A 14,979-nucleotide genomic window follows, 5' to 3' on the forward strand; every position below is an offset into this window, starting at 1 on the left:
AAGTTCAGTGTCAGTCATTTGATTCATGACTATCAAATGATTGATAAATCTCTTGATGCTCCTGAATACATCATCAGTGATGTAACCTGGGGTCATTGGGTGTTTTGGGTCTTTCAACATCAGACACCCTCGCTCGCCTGGGCGACCCAGCCGTGGTTGATCAGACCACAACTTGTATTCAGGTGGCATTCGCTCCTCCCCATGGACCTCCTCTCCTCATCCAGAGCCATCTTGAGGCTTTCTCCACTGCCTCTGTGGTGTTCTTGATGGCTCTTCTCCTCTCCATTTTGGTGATGCCCAGTGCACTCAAGGCCTTGTAGAGCGATTGCCCTGCAAAACCTCAAAATATGTTCCAGGCACTTAAGTGCATAGTAGAATGTTGAACATGGTTAGAAAGCCCCAAGTCTCGATAATATACTTTTCAACAAAATAAGCTGCAGTGAATTCTCTGCGGACCAAAGCAGCTCCACTTAATAAATTGCAGATATGATACTTAAGATGGACAAGCCAGGGTCATGGTTCTTTCATAACCATATGTGAATGAAAATAACGCCCTGAGGAATGACTCAAACTGTCTGCCAGTAGCTGATATCAGTCGTTTCTCTGCCTGCTGCTTAAATTTCCCTCATGGATACACGCATTTTCATCACAAAATCAGTGCTATTGATTTTATTTGGAAGGTTATTAGCATTATTAAAGGCAGGAAACCTTTCTATGAGGTCCCTATCCACAGTCAACACTCACCTTCAAGTTCTGACCGCTGCACAGCTTCACTGACATGAAATGCTCAGCGATATTTCGCATGCTGATCTCAGAAGAGGATCTACCATCATCCAAACCAATTGCTCCACCCTTTTAAATGCATTTTCCACTTGTTGACTTATCACTATTTTCTAGCTGTACTAACAATATTCTAAACTCCATATATTAATTTTTATTCAATTACATTTAAAGCTCACCTAAGTAAGAAAAAGTAGATTGATTTTCATAACAAACATTGACAATTATTTATCCTACTACCTAATCTGTTTACTGCAGTTGCATAAAACACAAATATAGACAATAGACAATAGACAATAGGTGCAGGAGTAGGCCATTCGGCCCTTCGAGCCAGCACCACCATTCAATGTGATCATGGCTGATCATTCTCAATCAGTACCCCGTTCCTGCCTTCTCCCCATACCCCCTGACTCCGCTATCCTTAAGAGCTCTATCTAGCTCTCTCTTGAATGTATTCAGAGAATTGGCCTCCATTGCCCTCTGAAGCAGAGAATTCCACAGATTCACAACTCTCTGACTAAAAAAGTTTTTCCTCACCTCTGTTCTAAATGGCCTACCCCTTATTCTTAAACTGTCGCCCCTGGTTCTGGACTCCCCCAACATTGGGAACATGTTTCCTGCCTCTAACATGTCCAACCCCTTAATAATCTTATACGTTTCGATAAGATCCCCTCTCATCCTTCTAAATTCGAGTGTATACAAACCTAGTCGCTCTAGTCTTCCAACATATGACAGTCCCGCCATTCCAGGAATTAACCTAGTAAACCTACGCTGCACGCCCTCAATAGCAAGAATATCCTTCCTCAAATTTGGAGACCAAAACTGCACACAGTACTCCAGGTGCGGTCTCACTAGGGCCCTGTACAACTGCAGAAGGACCTCTTTGCTCCTATACGTCCTCAGTCAGCAAAATTCAAAATTCAGCTTAGCTTACATGGATAAACTATCTGGAATAGGGAACTAGTTGGATGTAATACTCACAATACAACTTCTGTTAATGCACAAAGCACCAACGGATATTTAACAGCACACTAAATACATCCATCTAAAATTGGCTCCCCTTGGTGGAAAAAGTAGAATTTTAAATTGAGACAACATCAAGAAATGTCATTTGAAATATAAAAAAATATGGGATTATCATGTACAGAGCATTGGAAATTTGGGTACAGAAGAGCAGTGGGTCATCTCATCCATGCTCAGCCGTTCAAATACCTCAGCTACATTTTGCTATCCTTACCACACATCTCGTGACTTTTATAAACTACAAGAATAATAAACCTATCGCCTGCTGTGCAATATAAATACTCCCTTGGTTGCATAAATGTTTCTGGAGGTTCACGGTATAAGAGGCAAGGGTTGACAGTCAGAAAGGTTCACAGCAAAATAGTTGGCCGTCAATGACTGCAATGTCTTTGGAGGATCGACTGCCATGCCACCAGGTTCACCAACAATTGTCTAAGATGATCTGTCATGCTACTAAGCTGTAAACAACAAATAATATGGCCATTGTGCCGTCCTCCCTGCATAGGTTGGCAGTGAAGGTTGAATGGCCACCAACACCTTCAACAGCAGCCACCAACACCACCATCCTCTGCTTCCTACTCCACCTCTGTTTAATTAACCAGCATTCTAACCTCATTACACGCCTGGGCCCTTTCATTCAAGCAAGATATATTTCGAATTAAACTGCGTGTGGCTAATGTGAAATAAATTTCCCATTTAATTCCTGAGTTTTTATTTTTATTTTTTTATTTCTCAATTTCTTATTTAGGCCAATGATCTTTTCATTTTTTTTGCAAAATACATTCCATTCACACAGTACACAGCATATGATAGCATGGGAAACGACAACATTTAAAGTCTAATATGAAAATAAACGCACATCTGTCACCAGTGCACACAAACTCGTGAGATTTGCTTTACAGAACAATTTCCACAACTGAACTCTGATGTAAGCCAGGAAATCCCTGTATTTATCCACTGATGAAATGATGGTATCCCTATTTGTCTCCTATCACACCGACAAATAATGCATAAATATTCTCGTCTTCAAAATGGCCCCTTTATACAAGGTACTTGGAATGCTGCCAGTACCTGGTGAATTGTAGGACTTTAAGAATCCTTAGAAACACTAGAGAAAATAATTAATCAGAAAATTGAAGGTTTAAAACAATGAAAATTAAAATCAATTTAGCAATACTTGATCAAGGGTTCATCCCTTGTAAATTTCCCAGTGTGGGACGAATAAAGGAATATATTATCTCTGATCAGTCGTTCTAAATGCACTATATCATTGCTGTATTTACATTACATCCAAAATTCCAAGGCACATCATATTGTGCATTTAGTGTTACCGAACATCCAGGGATGGGTAAGTGGGTTAGTGGTCGTTCACCCTGAATTTTAATTCTCTTCACAGAAGCTGGTTGACCAGCCGTGCATTTCTACACATATTTTATTTATCAAGACTGCTGAGAATATTGTATTAAAGAACTGGAGAAGAACTTGTTTATGGCATCCACAGGTGTCTGTGAGGAGCAAAACAAATTCAGTTCATTTAGAAAATAGTTATTAACACGAAAAGAAGCACAATTTATCGCAAAATCAAAAACAACTTTCCACCACAAAACCAAAGCAATTTCTCCAGAGCAATATAATAACTGGAGGATAGATACTTTAAACAAATGTGCATAAAATCAACCTCAAACCCAACCAATATTATTCACATTATTCTTATCGGCTGAAAAATTCAGTTAAAATATAAAAGTAACTCACCGCCAGTGGCTACAGTTATCTCTCTCAGAAAATGGCCATAAAATGGGAAATCGAAGGACAGATTTACCCTCTGTATGAAGCAATCAAAAACATCACATCAATGGAATAAAATTATATCCCTTTTTTTTCAGAGTAGCATCATTAAGTTTCATTTATACTATTTTTCTATGCTGAGTATGAAGAATGCTAGCACTGGACCTGTGTGGGAATATAGGTTGCTGATTAAGATGAGAATTTTAATAAGAGTTATAGAGTCATAGTGTCATACAGCATGGACACATGGCCTTCAACCCACTGAGTTCAGTGGATATTTTTAAGGGAGAGATAGACAAATTCTTGATTAGAACAGGTGTCAAGGGTTATGGGGAGAAGGCAGGAAAATGGCATTCGGAGGCAGAGATCAGCCTTGTAGACTCGATGGGCCGAATGGCCTAATTCTACTCCTATAACTTGTGAACTTGTGAGTCCATGCTGACCCCCAAGCACCCACTTACATTAATATAGAAACATAGAAAATAGGTGCAGGAGTTGGCCATTCAGTCCTTCGCGCCAGCACCGCCATTTAATATGATCATGGCTGATCAAACAAAATCAGTACCCCATTCCTGCTTTCTCCGCATATCCATTTATTCCATTAGCCATAAGAGCTATATCTAACTCTCTTTTGAAAACAACCCATGAATTGGCCTCCACTGCCTTCTGTGGCAGAGAATTCCACAGATTCACAACTCTCTGAGTGAAAAAAAAATTCCTCATGTCGGTCCTAAATGGCCTACCCCTTATTCTTGCACTGTGACCCCTGGTTCTGGACTCCCCCAAAATCGGGAACATTTTTCCTGCATCTAACCTGTCCAATCCCTTGAGAATTTTGTAAGAATATAACATTAATCATGTCTTTTTTAAATTCTCCCCATATTCACAAAATAATCTGAACCTAAAGAAGGGTCCCGATCCGTAACGTCACCTATCCATGTTCCCCAGAGATGCTGCCTGAAACGTTGACATGCCACCACTTTGCGTCCTTTCCCAACAACGTCTCCAGAATCTCCCTTAGACCTGCACATTCAAGACAATTTACAATGGCCAATTAACCTACCAACCCGCTTATCTTTGGGATGGGGTAGGAAACATGAAAAGCCAGTAGAAACACCTAGTCACAGGGAGAACATGCAGATTCCACACAGACGGTACCTGAGGTCTGAACCTGGGTCTGTGGCATGTGCCATCTGTGCACCCAATAATTTTACAATATACAACAATAACTTTTAAAGATGTAGAAATGTGCCCATAAAATATTTGGCAGCAAACAACTTAGCTCTTTCCTCTCCACCATTTCCTCATTATCTAGATATGAATCCAAATCTGAAACTTGCCAACTTGTCATATCTATAGCAATCTATTGACAATAGCACTCATGTGCTGGTTAGCATGCAAAATGCTTTTCATTGGATTTCGGTACATGTGACAATAAATAAATAAATAAATTGTGTGAAAGATACATCTTCTGGATGCACTGGGGCGCATCCTCAGTGATGTGACCTGGGGTCATCGGGTGTTTCGGACACTCTTGCCCAGGCGACCCAGCCGGGGTTGATCAGGCCCAGCATCCCAGCAGCAACTGCCCACGGATCAACCCTCTTAATCCAAAGCCACCTAGTGGCTTTCTCTGCGACTTCGCTTGCGGATTGAATGGCCTTCTTCTTTGCCAGCCCCGTAATCAGGGCCGTCTTAACGCATGGGCCTGATGGGCACTTGCCCGGGGCCACACGAGCATAGGGGCCCCATTTTATCGACCATTTACATTTTTATTCCTGTGAGTAGTTGTCGTAGGGGCCCCAGTACACTGCTTTGCCCGGGGCCCATAATGCTGTAAAGACGGCCCTGCCCGTAATGCCCTGTTTTTCTCCAACATTTAAGTCATCTCACCTTGACTCCATTCCTCTTTTATACAGGAACTATAATGGTCCACTTAGCCCAAGGTGCTTGTTGTTCCTTTCAAGGAGACCCTGACTGATCTATGGCCCCCACCACCCACCTTATTTTATATATTTAGTTCTCAAATATCTGTCATCTTGTGTGTTTGCCAATTAATTTGCATGTATAATTCTTGGAAAGAAGTGAAGCTTTTACAACACTGAGCTAAAACAACATGAATCAATTAAATTTGTTAATCTGAACACTTGATCTATTCAGCTTCAATAGGTGACACTTACTGCAGCTTGCCGGTGAGTGTTGGATAGAATCCCATGAATCTTCACTTTATCTTTTTCCATTTGCTCCATGTTTACCCATAGTTCCCTTGTAGCAGCATCTCCCGGCCCATAAGTTCTTGATGTATAGTAATTATGGTCTGTATTTTCCTGCAAATATATGAACAAGAAAGACAATCTTTTTAATAATGTGAAAACCAAGCATTATCCATCATCCAGATGGGTTCCAACTCCTCAGCCACAATATTATTAAATAAGGATAAGGATTAGATTAGATAAAAATATTGAGAATGAATTTGATACTAATTTGATCAATGGAGAAAGGACATGTATTTATATTCTGTAGGACCATAACTTTTCCCTCAAAATTATCCACAACCAGTGAATTGGTTCTTTCAGTCATAGTCAGAGACGTACAGCACAGAACCAGGGCTTTCAATAGACAATAGACAATAGGTGCAAGAAGAGGCCATTCAATGTGATCATGGCTAATCATTCTCAATCAGTACCCCATTCCTGCCTTCTCCCCATACCCCCTGACTCCGCTATCTTTATGAGCTCTATCTAGCTCTCTATTGAATGTATTCAGAGAATTGGCCTCCACTGCCTTCTGAGGCAGAGAATTCCACAGATTCACAAATCTCTGACTGAAAAAGTTTTTCCTCATCTCAGTTCTAAATGACCTACCCCTTATTCTTAAACTATGGCCCCTTGTTCTGGACTCCCCCAACATTGGGAACATGTTTCCTGTCTCTAACGTGTCCAACCCCTTATGCCCATCCAACTTGCCCATGCTGACCAAGTTACCCCATCTACACTAGTTCCACCAGCCTGCATCTGGCCCAAATCCATCTAAACTTTTCCTATCCATGTACCTGTCCAAATGTCTTTTAAATGCTGTTATAGTACCTGCCTCAACTACCTAGAGTTACTCCAGCATTTTGTGAAATAAATACCTTTGATTTGTACCAGCATCTGCAGTTATTTTCTTATACTACCTGTTGCTCCACTGCGATTTCTCCTCAAGGTATGTCTACTTTGAAGAAATTCTCCTCCTCTCTTCGACGAGAGTTTAGCAACATGCTCTCTCGCTGCTCCCCCTCAGTTATTTCTCCTGCCCTCCTGCTCTACGACCACATTTTGACCGCTCTCTTCCCCTCCCCCTTCCCAGTTCTCCCTCTATCTTCCTGTCTCCACCTATATCCTTCCTTTGTCCCGCCCCCCCGACATCAGTCAGAAGAAGGGTCTCGACCCTAAACGTCACCCATTCCTTCTCTCCTGAGATGCTGCTTGACCTGCTGAGTTACTCCAGCATTTTGTGAAATAAATACCTTCGATTTGTACCAGCATCTGCAGTTATTTTCTTACACTACCTCATCTGGCAGCTCGTTCCATATACCCATCACCCTCTGTTTGAAAACGTTGCCCCACTGGTTGTTATTAAATGTTTCCCCTCTCACCTTAAACCTATGTCCTCTGTTTTTTCTTGATGCCCTTTCTCTGAGTAAAAGACTATGCCTTCACCTATTCATCTATTACCCTCTATAGACCTCTGCAAGATCACCCACCCATCAGCCTCCTGTACTCTTAAGGAATAAAATCCCAGCCTACCCATCCCCTCCCTATAGCTCAGGCCTTCAACACCTGGCAACATCCTCATAAACATAGGGAAATACAGGCCTTATAAAATTTGTTACAAGATATGTATGTTTCTGCCAAAAATGGTGTTTGTTGCCCAACCCACAGTGCAATTGGGATAGATGCACCAAGACTGGAACAATGAGGAAAATGTCACTTGGAAAACCACTTACAAGTGGTGCAGCCCATGTACCACATCCTCTCAACATCGAGGTTGCAGGTTTGGCGCTGTTAATGATATCTTAGCGCGAACTGCAGTGCATTTTATAGGAGGCACACAATGAAGAAAGTGTCCAATCACGCAGATAATAAATGTTGAGTACCAATCAAGATTATTTGAAGATTAAATGAGATTAACAGTATTAGCAATGTTAGACTATGCTCAGTCTCCTTAAAACTGAGCCATGAGATATTTGGTGTAAATTAAATCAGTTTCACTTATCACTTGAAGGTAAGCTTTGCAACAATACAGCACTTGGTCAACATCAATTTAGTCCTGAAATCCCATTTCCTGGATGCTTGAATCTACAGATCCTGAGTCAAATATTTTTATTGTATATTGGTACACGTGAAACCAATAAGCCAACAATAATACCAACAATGATTTTGTAGCGGAATTAGAATTTCCTTCAACACCAATGATTCGTGAGTATAGAACAATTTATACCTCATTTTATGCACATCCTCCAAATTCCGAAATATCATTGTTTGAGACATTGAGACAGACAGATGGACATGGAGTGGAGGGATGAAGATCACATGCAGGCAGAAGAGTGGAGTTTAAATTGGCATCATGGTAATCACAGACATTGTGGGATGAAAGCCCTTTTCTCCTGCTGCACTGTTTTAAATTCTAACCCTATCTCATAACATTAGACACTGAAGCACATGCATGTAAAGCATGCTCTCAGAATAAAAATCAGCAGAGTACTTGAACTTTCAAGTTTTCTATTTCTATTTTGGATTTCCAGCATCAACAGGTTTTTGTTTGATGGCTGAGTACTTAAACCAGTCATTAAATTTGAAGATCATGCATTGTTGGCTGTGAAATTTTTGTTGCTGAGTTTGTTGCTGTGGAATTGCTAGGGAGCAGTTTTAGTACAAACCGCCTAGCAAGAAACAGGAAGTCTAATGCAAACACCTCCCAATTTAGGGTTGTATTTAAGTCATGAAGCATCAAATTTAATATCAGAAACATGACAAGTGTAAATTGGTAATTTTCAAGATTACTCCTAACAGGTTTGGAAGGAAAAAAAATCAGGTATGTGCTGAGAAAGCAATAGCAAGCATAGAAAGCGAGTCGTTTGATAGAAAATAAAATGTTGGGAAAAAAAAGATGTTTGTTAGTCTGTCAAGAGGTTGAAAGAGCACATTCCATGGACTAATATAGAAACAAGGAACTGCAGATGCTGGTTTTTACCAAAGATGGACACATGATAGATAGGCGGCATGGTGGCACAGCAGTAGAGTTGCTGCCTTACAGCAAAAGATACCCAGGTTAGATCCTGACTACAGATACTCTCTATAAGTAGTTCGCATGTTCTCTCTGTGACTGTGTGGGTTTCCCCCGGGTGTCCCAGTTTCTTCCCACACTCCAAATAGTACAGGTTTGTAGGTTAATTGGCTTGGGTAAAGATTGTAAATTGCCCCTAGTGTGTAGGATAATGCTAGTGTACGCTGATCGCTGCTCAGCGGGCCAAAGGACCTCTAAACTAAACTAAACTAAAAACAAAGTGCTGGGTTAACTCAGTGGGTCAGGCAGCATCTCTGGAGACAAAAGCTGAGTGACGTTTCAGGTTGCGACCCTTCTTCCGATCCGAGATGTCACCCAGCCTTTTTCTCCAGAGATGCTGCCTGACCCACTGAGTTACTCCAGCACTTTGTGTCTTTCCATGTGCAAATGCTGGTTCACCAACTTCCTGTCAATCGGAGCCTATTTGGTCCTTGGTAGAAATAAAAACCCTCGATGTGCCTCCTGGGTGGGTTTGTTTGGCAACTGAGGTTAGAGAAGAATTTTCCAGCATTCTTTCCTCATTAGCCATGGGAATTTACTGTTGTTTTATCCCCACCAGAAGGTTACTTCATTACTGGTGCACAGAGTAAGCTGATGCAAATCCCTCAGTTAGCAGACTTGATGAGCCAGCTCATCTCTATTTGCCTGGTATTTCTTACTTTGGCAATTGCTCCCAAACCATTTCAAGGCATCTGAATCTACAGTGAAGCAAAAAACAAACAGCTCACATGACAATAATAAATCAACACCAATAACCCGCCTCCCAGGCTTTCCTAAAGTCATGCGCAGTCTTCCTTGCAAAAGCACACACTATTTTATCTTAATAAAATTTAACAACTCTTTTCACCGGAACCGACTGCTCATATAACTCTGTGAAAGAAATTGCTGAAGCATATGGAATAAGCAGCAGAACATGACATGAGGGAAACACCTTTATCACCTCTCATCTGTATGAGAGAAATTGAAGGATGAAAGATTCTAGCTTCTCCCAATTTCCACTACATGCAATGTTAATTGTCTATTCTCACGTAGGTCACTGGTTGGAAATGCAGAGTACCTCTCCTGGGGTTCTAACTTTTTAAAGAAGGTAAATGGCCTCTGTTAGCAAGATGAAGCACTGTAATGATAAGCAGGAGGAAGATACTTCTTCCTCTTGGAAGGATCCCAACCCGAAATGTCACCAATCCATTTTCTCCAGAGTTGCTGCCTGACCTGAGTTACTTCAGCATTTTATCTTTGGTATAAACCAGCATCTGCAGTTCTTTTTATATTACATTAGGAAGATACTCATTTCTGTCACTTTCATTTAAAAAAAAACGTGTGTCACAGTCTGAGTTCATCTACAGACATTTTTTTTCAGAGGTACAGCGTGGAAACAGGCCCTCCAGCCCATCGAATACATGCCGACCTGTACACTAGTTCTAACCTACACACTCAGGACAATTCACAGAAGCCAATTAACCTATTAATGAAGCCATTAATCTACAGACATCTTTGGGAAACCGGAGCACCTGGAGAAAACCTACGCGGTCACGGGGCAAATGTACAAATTCCACACAGACAGCACCTGCAGTCGGAAGCAAAACTGGGTCTCTGGTCTGCAAGGCAGCAACTCTACCACTGCGCCACTGTTCTGCCATTAATCTACAGTCCAAGCCTATGCAATCACTCTTTATCACTCAAGCTTTCAAATCCAGGCAACATTCCTGTGAATCTTTTCTGCATTCTCTCCACCCGAATCACATCTCTCCTATAGCATGGTAATAATTAATTCAAGTTCAACATGATGTGCCAACTCCTATGCTCGATGTTCTGCCTGATTAAGACAAGCATTCCATAAGCCTTCCTCACAGCTCTGTCCACCTGCATTGCCACTTTCAGGGAACCTAGCTCCAAGGTCTTGCTGTTTAATAACACTCCTCGGGTCCTTGTCATTCACTGTGTACGTCTTGGTCTGGTTTAACTTCACAAAATGCATTACTTCGCACTCGTCTAAGTTAAATTTAATCAGTCATTCCCTTGACCACTTTCATAATTGATCTAGAACTTGGTGTAACCTTAATCAACCTTCTTCACTGTCCCCTATACCACCATCTGCAAACGTACTCATTGTGCCATCCACATTGTCTTCCAAATAATTAATACATATGATGAATAATAAAGGACCCAACACTATCCCTGCAGCACAACACAGACTACGGGTCTTCAATCTGAAATTCAATCCTTCACGACTGCCCTCTGCCTCCTACTTCCAAACCAAATTTGTTTCCAATTTGCTCTCCTACCCTGGATCCCATGCATTTGGAGCGGAAAGCTGGAATCTGGATAGAAAGCTCATAATTAATGTATTGACGCAAGACTTGTCAGAGGTCATAGAGTTTTCAAAGGACTGCATACTATTGTTTCCTCAATTTCTTTCATTTTGTTCGCTTTGTTTGGCTGGCACTCAACATATCCTCCTCAATAAAACTCTTTCAGTCACTGGGCAATAAAGGAAGGAGCACATCAGTATAATCAGGAAAGCTTGATCGGCCAGTATTATTGTATCCCCTGCACTTGGTAACTGTGACTTTAGATTTTAGAGATACAGAATGAAACAGGCCCTTCGTCCCACCAAGTCCATGCCAACCAGCAATCACCCCCTTACACTAACACTATCCTACACATTATTGAAGCCAATTAACCTATAAACAGGTACATTTTTGGGGCACCTGGAGAAACCCACACAGTCACAGGAAGAACATTCACACTCTGTACAGAGAGCACCTATAGTCAGGATCGAACCTAGGTCTCTAGCGCTGTAAAGCAGCAACGCTACTGCTGAGTCACTGTGCAACATTTGCATGCTTCTGCTAATTTGGACAGCTACAAGGATACGAAAGGTTTAGAGGGATATTAGACCAAGTGGACCCGTTGGGCCCAAACCTCTCCTGCATTGGTGCAGCATCCTCCCCCCTTCCCCCATCCCCTCCCCATTATCCTTCCTCCTCCCTCCACCCCCTCCCTCCCTAGGAAATAGATTTAAACTTTAAAATGTGAATAACTTTAAAAATATAACACCGATTTCAATGAAACTTCTTCCATTAGCACCAAAGGGATAACAGTGAGTAAGGTGGGCCTAAAATTGTCACGCTATCGTGTACCATTTTGGCAGTAGTTCAGGAACAAACAAACAAACAAACAAACGAGAGTTTTAGTATATAGATAGATGGGACAGTGTTGATGGGACATCTTGGTCAGCATGGCTAAGTTGGGCCAAAGGGTCTGTTTCCATGCTGTATGACTCGATGACTCTAATAGCTCTAATGGAAGAATGGTCTTGATATATTATAAGCCTAGATAGTAGTGGATATTCCTGATCTCATAATTTTCTCCCCTTCAGTTGTCATGGCTATGAAAATGGCTTTAAAAATGCATCATAAATACATTCTTAAAAGTTGACCATATCTGCCTGACATGTGAACACTGATGGATTATTTGAGACAACATGGGTTTGAAAGAGGTATAGTGAAGATTATAAGGGTGAGCACGGAGTACATCTGCCTGAGATTATCTACAGTCAGCAAGTCTGGATTTTCAGTCAATAAAGTCACTGATCCCCAAAGGTTTTCAATGTATTAGTTCTATAATTAACACAGTTATCCAAGTACAGCTGGGATGATCAAAGGAACCATAACTGAATTAACGAGCTCGTTGCAGTTTTACGGCACCAGCCTTGGCTACTTGAAGGAGGAATGGCTCGGTCTCTACTCAAGCGGAAAATTGATCAGGAACATTTAGAAGTGGACGGTAAGACGTGCATATTGCACATGTCAATCAATAGGTGCTTTAAAATTGCCTTTATTTATGCACTGTTCAGATAAGTGAAAAGTGATTATGCACATCAAGAAAAGGCAAAACAGGGGTTTCATTTTTTCTGTTCCATTTATTTAATGATGAAGAGATGTTGATTGCCATGTAATAGAAGAGAAGGACATAAAAGTATTGATTGTAATGGGAACTGCGATTCTAAAGGTTCAATCAATTTAAATACTGAACTCAGAAAGGTTGTTGACCGTGGATCAATTGGTGTTTGCTTGTAAGTACAATAAAGAACCGTAACTCACTTCAAGTTTGTAATTCCTACTTTAAATACATGCTTAAAGGCTGTGGTATGTACTCGACACTTTAAACATGCACAAAAATTTGATCTCAACTGTCCAAGAATGAGGTCTGACAAAGGGCTGTTGGCATGAAACATTAACAGTGTTTCTCTTTCCACAGATGCTGCCGACTTGTTGAATGTTTCCATGCTTTCTGTCTTCGGATCAAAAATCATTCATCCCATTCAGCTTACTTGATTGGAATAAATCACACCTCACATCCCAAAGACATGCAGGTTTGTAGGTTAATTGGCCTATAAAATTGTCCCCAGTGTTTAGGGAGTGAGAGCAAAAGTGGGACACCATAGAACTAGCGTGATCAATGGTTAGTATGGATGGCGGGCCAAAGGGCCTGTTCCCTTGGTGTATCTTTAACTTTCCCTTTCAGTTTTAGAGTTTTAGAGAAACGGCGCGGAAACGGGCCCTTCGGCCCATCAAGACCGTGCCGAATAGTGATCACCCGGTACAATACCACTATCCTGCACACTACGGACAATTTATAATTTACAGAAGCCAAGTAACCTACAAACCTGGACATCTTTGGAGCGTGGGAGGAAACTGGAGCATCTGGACATGGGGGGAACGGATGGACTCCGTTCAGACAGCATGCATAGTCAGGATTGAACCTGGGTCTGGTGCTGTAAGGCAGAAACTCTTACAGGTGCGCAACCGTGCCGCCCCTGAATTCAATGAAATCAAACAAGGAATATAGGCAGAGACCTAGTAGATAGGAACATAGTTTAATGCTTTGGGAGAAGTGGTAAGTTAGATGATAATAAGTGGTGACAGTGGGCATGGGTGGGTTTTATGGATGAAGGATGATAATTAGCGTTTTGGAGGGACGTGTAATTGATTCGGACTGTGCCCAAGGAGAAGAATTACTCACAATAATGTTATTGCCCAAGAGACCACAACAGCCTAAAAATATTTTCAAAATAATGTGCTGTAATAATGGAGAAAATAAAAGCGGCTACATTGCAAGTGCTGAAAAATGTGATTAGTATAGATGGGTAGTCGATGGTCAGCGTGGATACAGTGGGCAAAATTACCTGTTTCTGTGCTGTATGACTCCGACTTTGATTCCACGGTGAATTTGATATGGGCAGAAATTTACACAGCAGCTTTCTCTTCATTTAATGTCATGAAACAAGGAGTGAGGGCTATATTTCATTGATTTAAGTGAAAGCCTCCAGCATTTCACCACTGCACTGTATAGAAGGAACATGTAAGCCATACATCCAATGTGTAGTGTAGTCCCAAAGTGGGGATTAAACCAGAATCTCCTGTCTCAATTCCACACTTGTTCTGACTAATCCAGCAATTTTCTTTTCTATTTCAGGAAAGTTAGGTCTTTTGATCTGACCTGAGTGTTATCCTGCATTCTATGCCGTTTCTTCCTACTCTAATAAGGAGTAAACACTACAGTCCAAATAATAAAGATGTTACAGTACACACTGAATGGAGACAAGTATCTCTCTTATTTCCTAAGATAGACACAAAATGCTGGAGTAACTCAGCGGGACAGGCAGCATCTCTGGAGAGAAGGAATGGGTGACGTTTCGGGTCGCGACCCTTCTTCAGACTGACATTGAGGCTATCAGACTGAAGAAGGGTCTCGACCCGAAACGTCACCCATTCCTTCTCTCCAGGGATGCTGCCTGTCCCGCTGAGTTACTCCAGCATTTTGTATCTATTTTCGGTTTAAATCAGCATCTGCAGTTCCTTCGTACACATCTCTCTTATTTCCTGTTTACTCTAAGTCAGCACATAAAATAATTAATTAGTGGAAGAATTTACAAACAATTGAAACCCAAGCTATTGTACTACAGTCAAGATTTATTGTGCGAGCTTGATTATGAGAGAGGTTCACAAGTAAAGCACACTTCAAGGTCAGAGACAATTCTATAGCATTGCAGCAACC

At 41.3% G+C, this 14,979-nt stretch overlaps 1 protein-coding gene across 1 annotated transcript in view; it reads right to left on the reverse strand.

Moving 5' to 3' along the window:
* Window positions 1-14,979, reverse strand: part of plxdc2b (plexin domain containing 2b) — a 380,673-nt gene that overhangs the window by 176,054 nt on the left and 189,640 nt on the right. Inside the window, exons 3-4 of the mRNA XM_078416435.1 lie at window positions 5,769-5,915; window positions 3,556-3,625 (exon numbers count right to left, since the gene is read on the reverse strand). Of these exons, the coding sequence (XP_078272561.1) occupies window positions 3,556-3,625; window positions 5,769-5,915 (217 nt within the window). The remainder of the gene's footprint in view (window positions 1-3,555; window positions 3,626-5,768; window positions 5,916-14,979) is intronic.

This window comes from Rhinoraja longicauda, chromosome 2, assembly GCF_053455715.1.
Source record: "Rhinoraja longicauda isolate Sanriku21f chromosome 2, sRhiLon1.1, whole genome shotgun sequence".
Classification (NCBI taxonomy): Eukaryota; Metazoa; Chordata; class Chondrichthyes; order Rajiformes; family Arhynchobatidae; genus Rhinoraja; species Rhinoraja longicauda.